This window comes from Dama dama, chromosome 1 (genome assembly GCF_033118175.1).
Source record: "Dama dama isolate Ldn47 chromosome 1, ASM3311817v1, whole genome shotgun sequence".
NCBI classification, from domain to species: Eukaryota; Metazoa; Chordata; class Mammalia; order Artiodactyla; family Cervidae; genus Dama; species Dama dama.
This window is the reverse complement of record NC_083681.1, coordinates 31707738-31723307: the sequence shown is the minus strand read 5'-3', so window position 1 is coordinate 31723307 and position 15570 is coordinate 31707738. Positions and strand designations below refer to the sequence as shown.

The 15570-nt window shown below is 36.6% G+C and overlaps 1 protein-coding gene across 4 annotated transcripts in view; it reads right to left on the bottom strand.

The window, feature by feature from the left end:
* ARHGEF12 (Rho guanine nucleotide exchange factor 12) overlaps positions 1-15570 on the bottom strand; it is a 151611-nt gene that overhangs the window by 72814 nt on the left and 63227 nt on the right. For 2 of the 4 annotated variants that reach the window (XM_061146134.1, XM_061146142.1), the window contains exons 2-3: positions 14877-14900; positions 13157-13242 (exon numbers count right to left, since the gene is read on the bottom strand). In XM_061146134.1, coding sequence (XP_061002117.1) covers positions 13157-13242; positions 14877-14900 — 110 coding nt within the window. Of the gene's footprint in view, positions 1-10543; positions 10563-11517; positions 11575-13156; positions 13243-14876; positions 14901-15570 lie in introns of those variants that run through there. The other 2 variants (XM_061146127.1, XM_061146148.1) reach the window with 2 other exon arrangements.

Sequence of the window (15570 nt, the reverse complement as noted above, 5' to 3'; positions counted from 1 at the left end):
GTATATTGTCACCCTACTTATCTAACTTATATGCTGAGTACATCATGAGAAACACTGGGCTGGAGGAAGCACAAGCTGGAATCAAGACTGCCAGGAAAAATATCAATAACCGCAGATATGCAGATAACACCACCCTTACGGTAGAAAGTGCAGAAGAACTAAAGAGCCTCTTGGTGAAAGTGAAAGAGGAGAGTGAAAAAGTTGGCTTAAAGCTCAACATTCAGGAAACTAAGATCATGGCATCCGGTCCCATCACTTCATGGCAAATAGATGGGGAACCAGTGGAAACAGTGGCTGACTTTATCTTCTGGGGCTCCAAAATAACTGCAGATGGTGATGATTGTAGCCATGAAATTAAAAGACGCTTACTCCTTGGAAGGAAAGTTATGACCAACCTAGATAGCATATTAAAGAGCAGAGACATTACTTTGTCAACAAAAGTCTGTCTAGTCAAGGCTATGGTTTTTCCAGTAGTCATGTATGGATGTGAGAGTTGGACTATAAAGAAAGGTGAGCGCCGAAGAATTGATGCTTTTGAACTGTGGTGTTGGAGAAGACTCTTGAGAGTCCCTTGGACTGCAAGGAGATCCAACCAGTCCATCCTAAAGGAAATCAGTTCTGGGTGTTCATTGGAAGGATTGATGTTGAAGCTGAAACTCCAAAACTTTGGCCACCTGATGCGAAGAGCTGACTCATTTGAAAAGACCCTGATGCTGGGAAAGATTGAGGGCAAATGGACATGAGTTTGGGTACTCTGGGAGTTGGTGATGGACAGGGAGGCCTGGGGTGCTGCAGTTCATGGGGTCCCGAAGAGTTAGACATGACTGAGCGACTGAACTGAACTGAACTGTCCGGTTTTCCCAGCACCACCTACTGAAGAGGCTATCTTTGCCCCATTGTATATTCTTGCCTCCTTTGTCAAAAATAAGGTACCCATAGGTGCATGGTTTTACCTCTCTATTTTGTTCCACCGGTCTATGTTTGTTTTTGTGCCAGTACTATACTGTCTTGATGACTATAGCTTTGTAGTATAGTCTGAAGTCAGGAAGGTTGATTCTTCCAGCTCCATTCTTCTTTCTCAAGACTGCTTTGGCTATTTGGGGTCTTTTATGTTTCCATACGAATTGTGAAATTTTTTGTTCAAATTCTGTGAAAAATGCCACTGGTAGTTTGATAGGGATTGCACTCAATCTGTAGATTCCATTAGGTAGTACAATCATTTTCACAATATTGATTCTTCCTACCTACATGGAATATCTATCTGTTAACATCATCTTTGATTTCTTTCATCAGTGTCTTTTAATTTTCCATATACAGGTCTTTTGTCTTCTTAGGTAGGTTTATTCCTAGATATTTTATTCTTTGTGTTGCAATGGTGAATGGGATTGATTCCTTAATTTCTCTTTCTGATTTTTCATTGTTAGTCTGTAGGATGCAAGTGATTTCTGTGTATTGACCTTGTATCCTGTGACTTTGCTGAATTCACTGATTAGCTCTAGTAATTTTCTGATAGTTTCTTTAGGGTTTTCTATGTATAGTATCATGCCATCTGCAAACAGTGAGAGTTTTACTTCTTTATTTCCAATCTGGATTACTTTTATTTCTTTTTTTTTCTCTAATTGCGGTAGCTAGGACTTCCAAAACTATATAGAATAATAGTGGTGAAAGTGGACACCATTGTCTTGTTCCTATCTTAGCAGGAATGCTTTTAGTTTCTCACCACTGAGAATAATGTTTGCTGTGGGCTTATCATATATGGTCTTTACTCTTTTTTTTTTTTTTTTTTTTTTGGTCTTTACTATGTTGAGGTAGCTTCCTTCCATGTCCATGTTTTGAAGCGTTTTTATCATAAATGGGTGCTGAATTTTGTCAAAGGCTTTTCTTTTTCTGCATCTATTGAGATAATCATATGGTTTTTATCTTTCAATTTGTTAATGTGTATATGGTGTATCACATTGATTGATTTGCACGTACTGAAGAATACTTGCCTCCCTGGAATAAATCTGACTTGATGATGGTGTATGAGCTTTTTAATGTGTTGTTGAATTCTGTTTGCTAGAATTTTGTTGAGGATTTTTCCATCTATGTTCATCAGTGATACTGGCCTGTAATTTACTTTTTTTGTGTTGTCTTTGCCTGGTTTGGGGGTTTCTCTGGTGGCTTAGCTGATAAAGAATCCACCTGTAATGTGGGAGACTTGGGTTTGACCCCTGGGTTGGGAAGATCCCCTGGAGAAGGAAACAACTACCCACTCCAGTATTGTGGCCTGGAGAATTCCATGGACTGTCCATGGGGTCCACGGGGTCACAAAGAGTCAGACACGACTGAGCATCTTTTACTTTGCCTGGTTTTGGTATTAGGGTGATTGTGGCCTCGCAGAAAGAGTTTGGAAGTGTTCTTTCATCTGCAATTTTTTAAAGAGTTTCAGAAAAATAGGCATTAGGTCTTCTCTAAATGTTTGATAGAATTCCCCTGTGAAGCCATCTGGCCCCAGGGTTTTGTTTTTTGGGGAGTTTTTTGATCACAGTTTCAATTTCAGTGTTTGCAATTGGGTTGTTCATAATTTCTATTTCTTCCTGGTTCAGTCTTGGGAGATTGAACTTTTCTAAGAATCTGTCCATTTCCTCTAGGTTGTCCATTTTATTAGCATATAGTTGCTCACAATATTCTCTTATGATCCTTTGTGTTTCTGTGATGTCTGTTGTAACTTGTTTTTCATTTCTAATTCTGTTGATCTGACTTTTCTCCCTTTTTTTCTTGATGTGTCTGGCTAATGGTTTGTCAAGTTTGTTCATCTTCTCAAAGAACCAGGTTTTAGTTTTGTTGATCTCTGGTAATGTTTCATTTCTTTTTCATTTATTTCTGCTCTGATATTTAGGATTTCTTTCCTTCTGCTGACTTTGGGGCTTTTTTCTGTTGTTCTTTTTTTAGCTGCTTTAGATGCAGAATTAGGTTGTCTCTTCGATGTTTTCTTGTTTCCTAAGGTGTGGTTGTGTTGCTATGAACTTCCCTCTTAGAACTGCTTCTGCTGAGCCCATAGGTTTTGGGTCACTGTGTTTTCATTGTCATTTGTTTCTAGGAATCTTTTGATTTCCCTTATTTCTTCGGTAACCTCTTTGTTATTTAATAATGTATCATTTAATCTCCATGAGTTTCTGTTTTTTTGCTGTTTTTTTTTTTTTCCCCCTGTAGTTAATATCTAGTCTCACAGTGTTGTGGTCAGAGAAGATACCTGATATGATTTCAATTTTCTTAAATTTACTGAGGCTTGATCTGTGACCCAAGATGTGGTCTATCCTGGAGAATGTCCCATATGCACTTGAGAAAAAAGTGTATTCTTCTGCATTTGGATGGAAAGTCCTGAAGATATCAATTAGGTCCATTTGGTCTAATGTTTCATTTAAGGTTTGTGTTTCCTTACTGATTCTCTGTCTTGATGATCTGTCCATTGGTGTAAGTGGGGTGTCAAAGTCCCCTACTATTATTGTCAATTTCCCCTCTTATGCCTGTTAGTGTTTGCCGTATATATCGACATGCTCCTATGTTGGGTGCATAAATATTTACAATTGTTATGTCTTTTTCTTGGATTAATCCCATGATCATTATGTAGTATCCTTCTTTGTCTCATAATATTCTTTAAAGTCTATTTTGTCTGAAATAAGGATTGCCACTTCAGATTTCTTTTGGTTTCCATTCACATGGAATATCTTTTTCCATCCTTTTGCTTTCAGTCTGTATGTGTCTCTAGGTCTGAAGTGGGTCTCTTGTAGGCAGCATATATATGGGTCTTATTTTTGTATCCATTCAGTCAGTCTGTATCTTTTGGTTGGTGCTTTAATCCATTTACATTTAAGGTGATTAGCGATTAAGGTGATTATGTTCCTACTGGAATTTTCTTGATTGTTTTGGGTTTGTTTCTGTAGGTCTTTACTTTCTTGTGTGTTTACTGGCTATATAAGTCCCTTCAGTATTTGTTGCAAGATTAGTTTGGTGGTGCTAAATTCTCTTAACCTCTGCTTGTCTGTAAAACTTTTGATTTCTCCATCCATTTTGAATGAGATCTTTGCCAAGTATAGTAACCTTGGTTGTAGATTTTTCCCTTTCAGTACTTTAAATATATCTTGCCATTCCCTTCTGGCCTGCAGGGTTTCTGCTAAAAGATCTGCTGTTAAACATATGGGTTTTCCCTTGTATGTTACTTGTTGCTTTTCCTTTGCTGCTTTTAATATTCTTTCTTTGTGCTTAATCTCTGTTAGCTTGATTAATATGTGTCTCAATGTGTTTCTCTTTGGGTTTCTCCTGTAAGGGACTCTCTGTGCTTCTTGGACTTGATCTAATTCTTCAAAAATTTTCTCAGTGCCTTTCTTTTTTCCTTCTTCCTCTGGGATCCCTATAACTTGAATGCTGGTGCGTTTAATATTGTCCCAAAGGTCTCTGAGACTGTCCTCAATTCTTTTCATTCTTTTCCATCTATTTGGCTCTTCAGCAGTTATTTCCACCATTCTATCTTGCAGCTCACTTATCCATTCCTCTGCCTCAGTTACTCTATGGTTCCTTCCAGAGTATTTTTCATTTCAGTAATTGTGTTACTCATCTCTGTTTGCTTCTTTTTTTTTTCATTTATTTTTATTAGTTGGAGGCTAATTACTTTACAATATTGTAGCGGTTTTTGCCACACATTGACATGAATCAGCCATGGATTTACGTGTGCTCCCCATCCCGATCCCCCCTCCCACCTCCCTCCCCATCCCATCCCTCTGGGTCTTCCCAGTGCACCAGCCCTGAGCACTTGTCTCATGCGTCCAACCTGGGCTGGAGATCTGTTTCACCCTTGATAGTATACTTGTTTCAATGCTATTCTCGCAGAACATCCCACCCTCGCCTTATCCTACAGAGTCCCAAAGTCTGTTCTGTACATCTGTGTCTTTTTCTGTTTTGCATATAGGGTTATCGTTACATATGTCCTTGGTGATTGTATTAACGGTGTCAAATGTTTCTTGCATTTTCCCCATGTTATTTTCAAGTCTTCAGAGCATCTTTACTATCATTATTCTGAATTCTCTTTCAGGTAGACTGCTTATTTCCTCTTCGTTTATTTGGTCTTTGAGCTTCTACCTTGTTCCTTCATTTGTGCTGTATTTCTGTCTTTTCATCATTTTTTCTAACTTGCTCCACTTGAGGTCAGGCTTTAGGGTTGTATTCCTTCTTCCTTTTGGTTTTTGTCCTTGGAGGGAAAGGCTGGTTGAGTGGTTTGTGTTGATTTCTTTTTAGGGATGACTTGTGCCTGTGTTCTTTTTTCCTTCATGCTTTGTCTAGTTTCACTTGCTCATAGGGAATCGCATGTGGAGGCCTTGCACTAGACACTTCAGATCAGAGTTCCAAGTGGAAATCTGAATTATATATTTTTTATTGGATCTTTATTGGTTCTAGAAATTATCTGTGCTCAGCGCAATCTCTTTCTTAGTTCAGTTAGCATTTTTATTACAAATTTTTTTAATTCATTAACTGGTAGACTGATCACCTCTGTTTCATTATTTATTATTTCAGGGTAGTTCCTTGCTCTTTTGAGGGTAGTTCCTTTGCCTTACCATTTTACTTAACTCTGTCTCTGAATTTAGGTGAAAGTTATCCACTGTGGTCTTGAGGGATGTTTTTACATAGCAGCATCCCAGTGTAGACTGTTTATGCCTATAGTCTCTGGTGTGAACCCTGAAGTTAATGTAGATGCCAGACACATTTTTCCTCAGGATGTGCTAGCCATGATCACCTTGATAGGGGGTGTGCACGCTGGTGCTGGTGGCTGATGTTGGTTCTGGCCTGCACAGGACTTAAGGTGGGATATCCTCTCTGCTCAGAGGTAGGCACTGCTGCCTTGTCAGGGGTGGGGTCCTCTCCCAGGATGCAGAATCCCTGGTAGTCAGGCTTGAACTGGCTCTGTTCCTTTTTACATGTGTTTCTTATTGGCAAGCCAGTACCCATGTACTCCTCACAGTGGAATCCAGGCTTTTCCAGTCTTTCTCTTTGTCCCACTGGTTCACCAAGCAGCCAAGGGGGCTTGTCTCCTCTACAGAGGACCCCAGAACTGTGATTCCCAGCCTGTGGCTCCAGCTGCTGACTTCTCAGGGTGAGTGTCCACCCACACTATTTCCCTCTTCTCCTTAAGTCCTTTCTAGGGGCAGAGGTCTCAGCCCAGTGTGTTTCTTCCCATCCTACCCAATTATGTGAGAATTTTTCTTGCAGCCTTGGTTGTATAGTTTTTCTGCCAGTTTCCAGTTTGTTTTCAGTGAGAATTTTTCCACATGTAAATGTATTTCTCATGTGTTTTTAGGGGTAGGTGAACTTCACATCCTTTTACTCCACTTCCTTAATCCTCCTTTCCAATGCAACATTTGAAACCAACATAAAAAACTTGTTTCTTACTCAAAAGTTAAATACCAAGGACCGAAAGTGAAAAAAAAATTAAGTCTTTATTGCGTTATCGTGGGGAGGGGAAGAAGTCTTTCAGGTATTCTAAAAAAGGTGAAAAAGTACTCTGAGGTTTCACTACAATACATTCCTTGAAAAATGCAGCAACTATATTGCCAAATAGAAAATTAATGAAGATGTAGTGTTAAATACACAAAGCAACATGCTAAACCTTTCAAACTGCATTTACTTCAGGGAAAGCACATTAGTCTTTCTTCACCTTTGACTTTTTTACATAACCAAACTTCTCTAAGTCTCACCTCTTAAGAATTAGCTTCAGGGAAGGGTGTGGAGAAAGACCATGTGCAACCCCATAAAAACAGCTCATTTTTAAACTGCTGCCAGACATACATGTTTTATGAGTTAGACCTTAGATAATCCTTTGATTAAGAAGCTTCTTGATTCTAAATGCACAATGCTGCCAGCAACAAGGGCCTTAAGTTCTAAATATGCCAATTTCTTTCCTTTAGATTATAACCAACAGTAAGTTTCTTTTCAAAGTTACATTTTCTTCTACCTTAAAATTTTTCAGAGAAAGGAAGAATTCAATTAAAATGAACCAACACTTTTATTCTATTAATCCTCTTTACTAAAACAATGCATACCAATCTCAACAACCATTCATTCAATGAGTGACTCCAGTGTGTCAGGCATTATGGAAGATGCAAAGATGAATATAAATATGAACAACTTGATATAAAGCAGGATGTTAACAGGATGTTAGGCAACAAAAGCAGTTGTTTAAAAACTTAGCAAACTTAGGAAAGCCATATGGAAGAGGTAGTATTTGAACACAGGCCATGAAGGGTGGGGAGGGTTCCAACAAGGAGTTATAGGGGATAAACCATTCAAAACAATAGGGATGGCATGAGCCAAGAAAAAGTACCAAGTCATATATGAAGAAATGAAAATTTGGGGGACATTCTGGTTCCTTTAGGTGAAAAGTAGTAGATTAATGGAGAATGATGAGTTGGAAACAAATCATGACATATCTTAATAACTATTTGTACTTTCCTAAAAAGCAAATGACTAAATCCTTACTTCAGTGATACCAATCTGATTGAATATAGAAAAATGAAAAGGAAGTGAATCAATGTGAAATCAACATGAAAGAAACTTATGAGTCTATTAGAAAAGTCTAATGACAATGAAAAACTGAACAAAGCTGCAAAGATGAAACCATGGAGTAAGGGGTGAAAAATAATGTGATGGTAGAACCAATGAAACGTGGCAAACAGTTGACAATAGAGGGCAAGAGAAAGGAAGAAGTCAAAAGTAAATTTAAAAATGACTGTGCTACTAAAAGAAACAGGGAAATCAATTTCCAGTCATAGTTAACACTGATAAATCCCAGATTGGTCATTTGGATTTGAAGGATAGAATGGAGTATGCAGCGAGCTGTTACAAATATGAGACTGGAAACAGAAAAAGATCAGTGACTAACTTGGGTTATGCTTAAATTTAGAAGAAGGAAAAATAAATACAGAAAAGACAAAACCAATATAAAGAGAAAAGAAAAGGGTAGACATAATATTATATACACCAAAGATAGGGTATCATCACTGCCTAGTGTCTCAAGGGGAAGGTGAGAACTGAGAAAAAGTTTATAAATTTTCAAGTTAGATTATTTTGATTCACCTCCCAGAGAGTATATGTTCAGCAGTCAGATGTTAAGTTAGGAAGTGAGTGACTTATGAGGACACAGACATTCATGTTGTAGAAAGCTCTTTGCAAAGTTGAAGAAAAAACAGAGAGAATGATAACTTGGTGGGAGTAAAAATCAAACCAAGAACTTCTCATTTTACAGATATGAGAATTCAGGAAAAAAAAAATATGAATTTAAAAAAATGCACTCTAAATATCTAAATCAGGATATTTTAAGTAGTAACTATTTGCTTCTGTTATGGAGTAAATGTTTGTGTCACGTCCACAAAATTCATATGCTGAGTCCTAACCCTCAACATGATAGTATTTGGAGATGAATGAGTCCTTTGAGGAGGAATTAGGGTTAAGTAAGATCATTAAGAGTGAGGCTCTCATGCTGGGATTAGTATTCTTATGAGATACCAAAGAGCTTGTTCTCTCTTTCCCCTTCTATATATGTTTGCACCAAAGAAAACACCACTCAAGCACGAAGCAAGATGGTGACCACCTTTAAACCAGGAGAAGAGCTCTCACCAGGATCTGACTAATGCTGGCAGCCACTGGCAGCCTGATCTCACATTTTTAGTCTCCAAAACTGAGAAAACAAAACTCTTGTTTAAGTCAAGTCTCTAGTATTTTGCTATAGAAGTCCCAGCGGACTAACACAGATTCAAAAAGACATAGCTTATTTTCTTATACATAATACCATCAGCTGGGATCTTTTCAGGACACCAAGACAGAAATTAGAGAGTAGTTGTAGTCTAACACAAAATTCCCTTGCTAAATCTCTCACATTCCTCAAACAACACAAAATTTCTCCATTACAGTAAGGAAAACATAAAATTAAATATCATTAAAATTGCAGATCAGGAAATATATCTGTATGTGGTCAAAAGACTCCAAAATGTTCTGAGAGGAAAATAAGGGGAAAAGGAACAAATATTGACCTACTGTACTGGGAGGAAGCTTAACAAAGAAGTGAATACAAAACAAACATTTGATTTCCTCTTAAAATGAGCAAAGTAAATCCGTCTCACAAAATGGCTCTAAAAATGGCTAGGAAAATTTAAAATAAATAATTTGTAAGTGAATGACGAGTATCTGTGTGAAGTATCCAGCTAACAAATTTTACCCCAAGAGAAGGTAATCTCAAAAGTTAAAAGTAGGCTCGTTAAGAGATCCTCAGTTCAGTTCAGTCACTCAGTCGTGTCTGACTCTTTGTGACCCCATGGAGTGCAGCACGTCAGGGCTCCCTGTCCATCACCAACTCCCTGAGTTTATTCAAACTCATGTCCATTTTGTCAGTGATGCCATCCAACCATCTCATCCTCTGTCGTCCCTTTCTCCTTCCACCTTCAATCTTTCCCAGCATCAGGGTCTTTTCAAACGAGTCAGTTCTTTCTATCAGGTGGCCAAAGTATTGAAGTTTCAGTTTCAGCATTAGTCCTTCCAATGAATATTCAGGACTGATTTCCTTTAGGATGGACTGGTTGGATCTCCTTGCTTAAGAGACCCTACACTAAAGTAATGTCATCAGTTGCTATGTCTACTCAAGTCATACTCCAGTATTTCTAAACTTTCCAAAACTCTCCAGAGACTCCTTTTCACCCATGCTAACTGCACACAGTCTGAAGAAGTCTATTCACACTGGTGATAAAATATTTGTAATGTCAACGAGATTTAAGTTAGCATGCTAACTCTGTTCTGATCAAGTCATCCCTCTTGAAAATGCTTTTTGAGAACTCATGGCTTAGTTCCTTCCAAAAAAGGTATTTCAAGGGTTCTCAAGAAACAAACACAAAGAAGCCACACCTTACTTCCCCATTACCACTTAAAATGTTTCTATTACTACCAAGTCAATGGCATGTCTGAACCAGTGTTAGTATTCCTATCGCTGGTAAGAAAAATATTAGTATACTATTTATAGTCATGGATTCCTAAATTGTTAGTATCATCCAAAGCAAACAACATACATACCACAGATCTAGGAAAATGAGGGGGAGATGAAATTACAACATTGCAAAGGTTACTGGAAAAGAATGGTGCTATAAAGAGAGTGTTCACATTCCTAAGGAGAGAATAAACCATAGGAAGCTCTTTATATAGAACAGAAAGACAGAGTCTCAAGAAATTATGAGGAGCCAAATACTTTGGAAGGAAGAAAAAAACATGCCATATGGCATGGTACACATTTCCTGTTGAACTACTGTAAAAGGTTTAAACGTCACAGAAAAAATACTGGTCACACAAACCCAAGCAAAGAACTATAGGTATGTATCTAACACAGAAGCATTAACTGATTTATAACCAAACACAGACCTCATAATACTAAACAGTATCTGATAGTATGTGTTTAAGTGTCTTAAAAGAGAAAGGGGGCATTTTTACATATTTTTTCCTTTCATGTATTAATCAAGCTAGAAAACACCTGCACCTGGAGAAACTTCTACTTGATAGATTTTGGCTCTACCGAAGAAGACCTGGTTTTTCTTTGAGGCCAAATTTGGAATCTTCCTAAAAAAGAAAAACTTATTAGTCTTTCAGAGATTATTTTAAAAATCTACGTTCCAGGCAGTGCTTCTCTTATTCACTTTTCTCAAAACACTAATTAGATGCCAAAACAAGAAAAGAGGGCAGGTAAAACTATGCAAAGGAAAAGGAAAAATATGTCTGAACTACACAAACAGGGTTTATGTTATCTTTGGAAGACAGAACACAGCCTGGAAATATTAGTGTTTCAATCATCTGCTGCAAGACTTGACCATTCAGGTTAAACCTGCTCTTTGTGGAGATTATTTTTTAGAGGTGCCATTTTGAAATTTTCTCATTCAGAACAAGCTTTGGGGAAACTTATGAAAGGCAGAGACATTCTTCATCTACAAAAATAAAACATTTAAGTTATTTTTGCTGTTGCAGATAAATTATACAAGAACAGCACTTCCAGATGATGAGGCAATTAAAAAGAAAGAAACAATAATAAATAAAATAAAAATTCTGAAGAGCTGCTAACACATCTAAACTACACTGGGACTAAACTGAGAGGAAAAGACTGGTAGGAATGACGAAATTCTACATGATCCAAACGCTGCAAATGGGACATGGGAAGAAAATGCCAAGAATTCAAAGCTCATCCATGTTATCTGGAGAAACTCGACCCAAACATCTTAAGAGATCACCTTCCTAACATAAGATGAAAGAGAATATGTACCTGTTCTTCCTATATAATGTTAGTTTCTAGCAATCTTAAGCTTCCACATCACAGCCACATTAAAACCCCAGGCTCCCTTTCCCTGCAGGAGATCATGCCATGCAGAGCAGACACAAGAAGACTGCAGTTAAAAAAAAAAAAATGAAACAGCATGAAGCAAGCTCCAAAGGTGCAAGGCTGAATTGGCTACATTAGCTTACCATATATCTCGGATCTACTCTCCTCTGAACTAGACTTTGTCTTCTTGGAGGAGCTATCTGCACAAGAGCGGGAGAAAAGGAGAGAGATATAGAAAATATGGAGACCAAATGTAAGGGGGAAAATTCATGGGGAAAAAAAAAAAAGAATGAATCATGATCAAGTTAAATCGTGCAAACACAAAGTATGAACATCACAGGTGACAGCCCTTAGAATAGTCACGAACAGCACAGGTAATGACATTTTAGATTTGTTGAAGAAAAGACAGTGCAATAAAAATATGTTCAAACAAAACAACACATGAGAATTCTACAAAATATATCATCCGACAACTGTAGAGATGACAAAAGCACTAAAAGCTGTAGTGATCTCATTGTGAAACACTGGGTACCACTTTGCTAATCTGTCTTTGGAGATGGGCACATCACAGATGAACAATACAGAGTAAGTCAAGACTTTAATGGCTTCGATGAGTATAGGACAGAAATTCTGTGACCCTCGTTATCAAGACAAAACTAATCAATAAATGAAAGCCTTGGAGTCCTATGACATCAAAATTAGGTGTCAGAAACAAAGAATTATTTCTTAATAGAGATCCAGAAGTTACATATTACATACTCCCACCACCAAAGACTCCTAAATTTATGACTGGGATTTCATTTTTAACCTACCACCCAAGGTTTAGTAGCTGTTCACTTCCCATTCTTTCCTTACTAGGTAATATTTGTATTTTTCAAAGTGCACTAGTGGTTTATACTAAACTATGTAATATCTTGGATACAAAAAAAAAAAACACTCTATAAAAATGTTATTTCTAGGTGAAAATACCTAAAAATAGATACATTATATTTATGTATCTGTGACCTTAGTATTTACTTACTTCATCTTTTGTCATAGGAATGACTAAGTGAATAAAACAGTATATGCACAAAGAATAAGTTTCAAATGATAAAAGCATATTTATCAAGTAATTTTTATAAATTAAATACTGAGTGAGTTTACAAGGGGAAACCAAAGCCTATATATTACAAGAGGGGTTCAACCTATATACAAAATTAAGAATATAAATAGTCAGAAGTACACTAGCATGAAAATTCTAGGAAATATCAATACTACTGAAGTTGAAAGACAGCTCTGAGTTTAGAACACTTTTTGAAGAAAAAGGGATTTCTATTCATCTACTTACTATAAAGTGAGACAATCATTAATTTTGAATTATTTTATCTAATTCTCCAATTTACTGTGATCACATCTGAATTTTTAATTGACTACAGAATATGTAGTTGTTATAGCCTTGATTAGTTTTGGTTTTATAAACATACTACTGTTCATACCTTGCTACTAAGTCCTTGGTCTGACCAAAATTTCCAATTATGATGTAACTATCTCTATTATCATTGTTGTTTTAAAATATAACAGTCTGCAATGATGATTTCATAGTAGAATCCATAGTATTGAAAGTTAAAAATGCCTGTATTCCTTCTGAGTGCAAAGGTTTCATATCATGTAGTTGAAGAGGAAGGAGAGTCTTAAATAGATCAAACAGCTATTCCTGGGTGTTTCAGGCAGTTATGTAGCTTAAGGTGTATTATTCGAAACTTCACCAGTCTCAGTATTCTTTGGCAGAACAAAGTGTGTTACCTGTGGGGTCAAAATCATGTGATGTACTGCGCTCAACTTTCTGCTTCTTATCTGTTGGTGACTCTCGGTTCAAAATACTTCCATGCCTAAGTTAAATAAAAGCAATTAAATATTTACTACAAAAAAATCACTGTAACAAAAGCAATTTAAAAACCCCAAGTGTGTCTTACAAAGAGAAACCAATAAATGAGTTTACCTTACATAGTCTCATAAACCTAATTCATATTTTTCAAGGAGTTTTAAAATTCAGTCTGTGCTATGTTTAATACAGAGTCTATTTAGCTGGTTACAAAAAGTGCTTTAAAATACTGAGCAGTATTTACCAATAAGGGCTTCCCTGGTAGCTCAGCTGGTGAAGAATCCGCCTGCAATGCAGGAGACCCCAGTTCGACTCCTGGGTAGGGAAGATTCCCTGGTGAAGGGACAGGCTACCCATTCCACTATTCTTGAGCTTGCCTGGTGGCTCAATCAGTAAAGAATCTGCCTGCAATGTGCGAGACCTAGGTTCGATCCCCGGGTTGGGAAGATCCCCTGGAGGAAGGCATGGCAACTCACTCTAGTAATCTCACCTGGAGAATCCCATGGACAGAGGAGTCTGGCAAGCAACAGTTCATGGGGTCACAAAGAGTTGGACAAGACTGTGTGACTAAGCACGGCACAGCATTTAGTAATAAAGTGTATTTTATTCTGAGAAACAACTGCTTAAAATCTCTTAGTGGTTTTCACAGGCTGATCACTATTATTCAAATGTAACAGATAATAAAACAGTACTGAAAAGTAATTAAACACAGTCCCCAACCCTGTGTTTACTATGGTCAGGTTCAAAAATCTGTGTAAATACAGCATGGATGAGAACAGTTTAAAAAAAAAAATCTTAGGCAAGGCTCTTTTAAAGCCTGCCTACAGTTGGTGCCACAGACATATTTTTTGCAAGTCCCAGATGAAATAAGAATTATTGTTTTTCCTATGCCCTACCATATTACACTTGATCAGATAATGGCTGGGCAGCAAATAAGACCACTACTGTAACACATACATTACTAATTAACTGAAATGTCAAGATGAGCATTGGTATCTTGGACTATGCCATCACTAAAAAATGATAAAAGTATCATAATAATTAGGAATGACACACTACCTACATTTTCAATAATATTTATGACAATTAAGACCAGAGAGAAAAGAGATGCTGAAGAACAAGTACTCAGGAAGAGGCATTTAATCCCAGAAAATGAATAAATATGAAGATATAGATACAGACACAGAAATATTTGGACATTTTGGATTTTTTCCTTTACTTTCTTAGGGTAACTAACTGATTCAGTTTGCCAAAGTTCATTAACTAAAGGCAGTTACAGTCAACCAAGTTAGAAAACCCATCAAAACTGGCAATCCATTTACACTCCCCAAGCTACTCACAACTTAAAACAGTCACAAAAGATTTCGAAATTAAATCTCTTCATAGGGAGTGACCTTAAGTATTGATTTGAACAAACTTTTAAAATGCTTATATTAAAAACATTAGAAATGTTATCAAAATAATGCCATCTTCCAGAAAAAATACGCAACACCTGTTATATTTCAAACTTGTAAAACATTCTGAAATTTTAAACTACTTAAATCCATATTTTCTAAAACCACGAAAATGCACCATAATTTCAAAGGAACACTTCTAAGTAACACTGAACCTAAACATATGAAGTGCAACTGAACAACTTACCTTATAGGTTTTTTGAGGGGAAACCTGAAACAAAGAAAAAACAAAAAGAACAGATGTAGTTATTTCACTTTTAAGATTAAGTTTATTCATTCTATAAAACCAGAATAAGGGATTTAAATCTTGTACTAACTTTTCCAAGGCAAGATTCAACAAACAAGTGGAACTGGATACATTTTTTAATGTCTTAACTGCTTTGTTAAATCTTAAATTGCAGGTGCATTTACCGTCAGCTGTCCCCGAGTATGGGTTCTCTTTTTAAAAATCCAAATAATAATAGCAATAGCTACATTTATTGAGGGCTTAGTAGACACTAAGCACTATTCTAAACTGTTCACATATATTATTTTTTAATTCTAAAAATATCTATGAAGATATTATTTCTATTTTACAGACTTAAAAAATGGAAGCTAGAAAAATGTCACCATTATAAATATTATAATATAAATATTATATTTACTTTTCCTAGCAAGAAAGTTCCTTCTTCACCTTTCCCATCCAAAATACCTGGGTGCTGATTACTGCTCTACTGGTCTGTGTCTAACCTTTGATCATGATCAAATCAAGATCTTCAATTATTTATGTTTAACATAAATATTTCCCATTCAATTATTTCTGTAACAACAGAAATCTAGAAAAAACTACCACTGAAGTATTATCAGTTACTAAAAACAAGTTCCAAAAGTAGAAGACAAAG